Below are 6,034 nucleotides of genomic sequence, written 5' to 3' on the forward strand. Positions count from 1 at the left end.
TAGGTGCCTACCATTATATTTATATAATGACATTTCTCCTTCCTAAATGTTTATTTGTTGTGCTGTGAAAATACGGTGAAGATATAAATAAGAGGAAGGTCTTCGTAGCTGGGCATCAGAGCCCTCCCAGTATAAAATATTTCCATAAGCTGAATATGTGTGACAAAGAATTTACGTGTAGTTTAGAGTGACATCAAATTATGGTGCATTAAAAAAAAAATTATGGTGCATATATCCTTTTCAAGGCTCAGTCACTTGAAAACTTTTCAGTTGTAAAATGCAAAACTGGCCACTCTTTGAAGCAAAACCACTCTGTTCCCAGGGTCAGTAATTCCCACAATATGCTAAGAAGAAATGGGCTCAAGAGGCAGAAATCACATACTTACATTCCTCAAGACTGGAAGTGCCAAGAGCTCAAAGGAAGTCAGATCCACCACATACTGTCCGACTCGGCATTCACGTTTTCCAGGCGGAGGCTCTGACCTGAATGAAAAGACAGTGCGTTCTTTGTTAAAAGACCCCTGTATTGATTTCTGGTTTGCAGCTACTCCAGGGAGGGTCTGGCCTTCCACATATGCTAAATCACCCTTAAAAATCACCTACACAAAACGTGGTGGTATGCAAAGCTAACCTACTTTCATGTTTTTTCCTGAAAACAAGAGTGCAATCCACCACAACCACCACCAGCCCTGGCAGTTACTTTGGGAGCCAATCCCAAAGCTGCGGAGAGGCAGCGTAACAACAGAAGAGTAGCATAAGAAACAGGATCACAGATTACAAGATGCTAAAAACCTATTATTTGTTGAGGTAAGTTTTAAGTGAAATATGATAATTTTATACTTTGTTTTTCTTAAGATGGTTTCAATCTCTTTTTTCTCTGAGAAGTCCATAAAGGCCCAAGATTCTTTCAAGATAGAAGAGATCATGTGGCTAAATCCTGTGCCCAAGGAGAATAAAATACCATAGAAATGAAATATCAGTACCCAATTCTAGACAAAACTCCCCGCATGCCGGATAATGTGACAACATCGAATCCTATTCTTCTCCCTCCCTGTCTGACTTCTTCGGTGTAAAATCCATCGACAGGCACACCAGAGGATTTTAAAACCTCACTGGCTTTCTGGATCAATGTTGTTTTTCCAACTCCTAAAGAAAAACAAAAACAACACAAAAGCTCATTAGGAACCAGTCCCTTGCTAGGACACACAGCACTCACTGCCTCTGAGAGCAATTACTGCAGGAAAAGAAATGGGCTGCAAGCGGATTTTATGAATATTAAGTTCACTTCAATTTTTATTGCTCCAGGTGTTAAGACTTTGTAATTCCAAGCATAATAAAAATAGGAATGGGATCTTAAAGTTTAATTTTGAAATTCTAAAACACTTTGTCACATACACACATATACGCAATCCCAGAACCACCTGAGGGGCTCTGTGGCAATAGTCTGCATCCTCTGAGATGAGCTTCTAGAACCAGGGTTACTCTCCTCGTGGGTGGCCACACCCTTTCAACAGGTCATGCGTGGGTCACAGACTGGGCACCTTAAAACTAGGATTTCAACCTTCCGAGCACTCTGGACCTACATTTATCCGTGAGAGAATCCCATCACTCCTCCATGGACTTACAATGCTAGGTCTCCCCAGAACAGCCCCTTAAATACCACTACCACCACTGGAAATGGTAGTTTTTAAACTTTCTCCCAAGAGCAATACTGTCCGGTTGACAACCCCTTCTGTGACCTTTTCCAGTGTCCTGAAGCATTCCTCTGGCTTGCCCCACACTCTCCCAAATTACAACTCAAGCGCCTCCATCCACCCCCTCGTCCACCCAGCCTATTAACTCCCCTGATGGACTCTGATGTGTTTACAAGCACCAATAGGTGCACACTAGTCACCAGCCCTGTGGAGCTAGGCACTATCCTAGCACGCTCCACAAGCATTTCCTTGGTTAAATTCTCACAACTGCCCCTCTTGGGCGGTTACCATTCTCGTTCCCTCGTTCCTGTTTTACAGATGAGGCCCAGAGAGGTCAGGTAACTTATCCAAGTTTATACAACTAGTAAGGACCATACATTTTAACAGGGGCCTTTGTGTGTCACCATGACTTTGTTTACAAGTCTTGTTCCATACAGACTGAAGTCAATGGCATCATGATGACCCAAAAACTGAAAAACGGGAAGCCTCCAGCAAGTCTACCAGAGACTACCGTGAGATACCACAAGGCTGTAACTCATATTATATCTTCGGCTGCTGACACAGAGTCATCAGGGTTCCCCAAGAACCCTTTTAAGCTTCCTTGAGATAAACCATGATCTGTTCTCCAAACGTCACATCAAGAGACCATGGCAGCTGGCCTCTTGGGACATGAACAGCAACCCAGCCACATGCTCACTGTGGCTAGAAAAGAATCATGTACGGTTTCCATCCCAGCTCTGTCCCCCAGTAACTGCTGCTTTAAGAAAGACACTGAGGGGGGTGCCTGGGTGGCTCAGTTGGTTAAGCATCTGCTCAGATTATGATCCCAGGGTCCTGGGATGGAGCTCTCTGCTCAGTGGAAAGTCTGCTTCTCCCTCTATCTCTGACCCTCCTCCTACTTGTGCCCTCTCTCTTGCTCACTCACTCTCAAAAAAATAAAATCTTTAAAAAAAAAAAAAGTCACTGAAGAACCTGTTTAAGGTAGGTCAGTGGCCCTGGTAGGTATGTAGGTTGGTACTTTTCTGAAAGGCATCCTCCATGTGCCCTCCACAGCACGCAGCATTCCTATCACTATGAATTCACCTTTAGCAAGAATCTGACCACAGCACAAAGATATAATGAAGCAGGTTGTGTGTGTCAGTATTCATTATAATAGCAAAATATAGAAAGCAACCTACATGTTGATCAGTAAGGGAGTGATAAATTATGGTACTATGTATATAATGACATATAAACATGCAGGAATGCCACGCTGCCATTAAAGAGAATACTGTTTACCTAGATTAGCCCAGAAAACAGACCACAATATATGGATATCTGGAGAAAAAGCAGGTTATAATCACAGTAGGAATGTACAGTATTATTCCATTAAGCTTTTAAAAAAAAAAAAGTGAAGTTGGGCAGCCCAGGTGGCTCAGTGGTTTAGCTGCTGCCTTTGACCCTGGGGGTGTGATCCTGGAGACCCGGGATCGAGCCCCACGTTGGGCTCCCTGCATGAAGCCTGCTTCTCCCTCTGCCTGTGTCTCTGCCTCTCTCTCTCTCTCTCTCTGTCTCTTATGAATAAATAAGAAAAATTTTTTTAAAAAGTGAAGTCTATAAAAGATGTTGCGAGGGAATTGGGAAGGTTCATAGCACTTATTTCTGTATGTTGCAAATCCTTGTGATTGCCATTTTCTTCTTTAATATCTTAATTTTTTTGGTCTTATTCTATCTCATTCTAAATGTAAAAAAAAAGTTACTACATTTTGAAGATAACACAGAGCAGCTGTAATAAAAGGGAATGCTGTGCATCCTGCATGTTGGATAGAGCACCAGGAAGCAAGAGGAGGCACTGGCTGAGCCCCTTCCTCTCAGCTATAGAAATCTTGGTTCAATTACTTTTTCATCCCCATCAATTAAGCTGCTACCCTAGTGCTGTCTACACTAAGAGGTAACACCAATGTTGAAGGAGACCCCAAAATGACAGCTCCACACCACGCACAGGCAAGAAGAGCAGGTCAGAGAGCTCCAGAATCTGTTTGGTTCTAGTTCTCGAATAAAGCTGACCCTGAGATAAAGACTGAAGTGCAGGTGGTTTAACTTGGAAAGCGACCCCCAAGACCTCAAGGGAAGTAACTGCATTATCAAGCAAGTCACATTTGTGGGCAGCTAATCCCACTGGGGAATCCTAGGAGACAGTTTTAGACAGTGACTCCATTCTCCTGTCTGAGGGGTAAGGAAGTAAGGGAGTTTACCCACTAACTTCCATCTATCACGGGTTCCAGACTGCTCCTGGGGGGCAGGAATCCCTGGCCCTTTCAGGCCTGCCCTGTGCACAGCTATAGTAGAATCTAGTGACCAGAGAAAGCCCTCCAAGATCAGTCACAGCTGGAAGTTGGGAAAAATGCTAAGTGCCAAGGACACCCTGGTGGGGCACTGACAGGTCACTCAAAGTGACCTCTTTGAGAAGATGGATTACCTGATGACCTGAGTATGTAGATTAGATTTAGACAGCAGGCAGAGTTTGAGATGGAACCGATGATAGAGGCTATTAAAAAAATACCAGACTCTAACTCCAAAGGGGGAAAATAAAAAGTTGCACATAAACGGAAAACTATAGATCACTGGCTACATGGCTCTTCTGTGATTAGCAGCTATTACATGTATTGATTGGGCTAATCAAATTACACTGTAAGTGTACCAGGAAGATGGACAGAAAGAGGGTGACTGGGCTTGAACACAGGCTCAGCAGAGCTGTATCAGAAAGTTATTTGAGTCTTTCAACTGTGTGTACATAAACCTTTCATAAAAAAGGGGCAAGAAGAAGAACCAGTGGTGACCTGGCCAACCTCAGGCCCAGCCACCCCCAGGGCCCAGGCAGGAATGATGAGAGTGACAGATCACTTCTGTTATGAAACACAGTAGATGGTGTGGGGCCAGCCTGCTGAGCAAACGGCATTCCCAGTTTCCGACAGAGGACTGACAAATCCACTTCCAGAGGACAGTCTTTTGCAGTACTGCGGAGTTCTCTGGGTATCAGAAATTCCTCCAACCACACTCTTCACAGCTTCCCCACTGCCTGGTAAAAAATAAGATTCCAAAGTCTACAATATTAAGTGTGGCCTTTGCTACTTAAGACAAAACACAACCATTAAAATAAAGTGAAAAGACAATTCTAGGCTCCCGGTGACAATCTCGGACATCTGAACTCTCAGCTAACTTCAACACTAGGCCCACGGCCTTTCTCCACGCCAAGCCCATCTTTCTGCCTTACCGTGTGGTGCTGACCTTCCTGGGTCACACCTCACACTCACACGTGTAGGGCCTCGGTTGAAAACGCGCCTCCCCCTCAGCGTCTCGTCGGAAGGAAGGAGCACGATCGCCCGCATCTACTCACAACCCCACGGGGACAAGGGCTTTGCCCCCGTGGAGTGGCCGCAACGGAGGGGCCATTCCGCTCCCGCGGCCTCAGCCTTGCAGGGGCCTGGGAAGGAGCGGCCGTTTCATCCCGCGTTTCTCTATCCTTCCGGGAGGAAGCAGCGCCCGTGGCCGTGGCCGTCCCGTCGGCAGAACCCGGCGTCCCGGGGCTGCTCTCTCACAGGTTCACAGCCCGGAGTCAGGCGGCTGCCGGCGGACCCCGCCCTTTAACACCGTCGTGGACAAGCCCGAATTCCACCAAGATGTTCTTTTCCTTACCAGCGTCGGCCTCAGGTCTAATGGCATCTTTTGTACTTAAAACCGCGCTTTCTGGGTCCGTGATTTAAGCTGGGAACTCGAGGGCCCGCCGCCCCTCCCCGGGAGCACGGACGCCCCCGCCCCCGCCCCCGCCCCGGCCGACCCCCGCGGCCTCCCGGGAGCCGACACCTGGGCCAGGTTACCTGGGGGCCCCGTCAGGAACACGTGGCGGGCCATGCCCCTGGGCCCGGTGGGGGCCCCCGCCGGGGTCGCGGTCTGGGTCACATCCGGGTTCCGCCCCGCAGCGTGCCCCGGGCCCCGCCTCCGCCGGCCGCGCATGCGCCTCAGGGCCCCGCCTCGGTCCGCGCCGGTCCCTCCGCGGCGGCCTGGCTCGCGCATGCGCCCTTGGCTGCTGGTGTCTGCTCCGCGGGGTCCGCCCCTACCCGGTCGGTGGGGAGGGTGGGCGTGCGGGCTTCTCCCGGTCCCGGTGCTCAGACCTCGATGCGGGGCCCGTGCAGGGTGTCTCCGAGGAGACGTGCCCTGGAATGTCTCTTCCTAAACAGCTGCGGGGGCAGGTGGGCGCGGCCCTTGACCCAACGCCCGGACCCGAGGGCTGACACTCCCCGGGGCTGCGGGCTGCGGGCTGCGGGGACAGCCCTTCTGGAAGTTAGGTCTTGGGAGCCTCC

General features: G+C 48.7%; 1 protein-coding gene across 7 annotated transcripts in view; it reads right to left on the reverse strand.

Moving 5' to 3' along the window:
• The window catches only part of NTPCR (nucleoside-triphosphatase, cancer-related), a 28,783-nt gene extending 23,066 nt beyond the window's left edge, over positions 1 to 5,717 (reverse strand). The window contains exons 1-4 of one of the 7 annotated variants that reach the window (XM_025448575.3): positions 5,552 to 5,680; positions 4,514 to 4,752; positions 984 to 1,146; positions 387 to 483 (exon numbers count right to left, since the gene is read on the reverse strand). In XM_025448575.3, coding sequence (XP_025304360.1) covers positions 387 to 483; positions 984 to 1,009 — 123 coding nt within the window. In that variant the 5' untranslated portion in view covers positions 1,010 to 1,146; positions 4,514 to 4,752; positions 5,552 to 5,680. Of the gene's footprint in view, positions 1 to 386; positions 484 to 983; positions 1,147 to 1,421; positions 1,549 to 4,513; positions 4,753 to 4,947; positions 5,244 to 5,369; positions 5,524 to 5,551 lie in introns of those variants that run through there. The other 6 variants (XM_025448576.3, XM_025448571.3, XM_025448573.3 and 3 more) reach the window with 6 other exon arrangements.
• Between the last annotated feature and the right edge of the window lie 317 nt (positions 5,718 to 6,034).

Source organism: Canis lupus, chromosome 4 (assembly GCF_003254725.2).
Source record: "Canis lupus dingo isolate Sandy chromosome 4, ASM325472v2, whole genome shotgun sequence".
Lineage (NCBI taxonomy): Eukaryota > Metazoa > Chordata > Mammalia > Carnivora > Canidae > Canis > Canis lupus.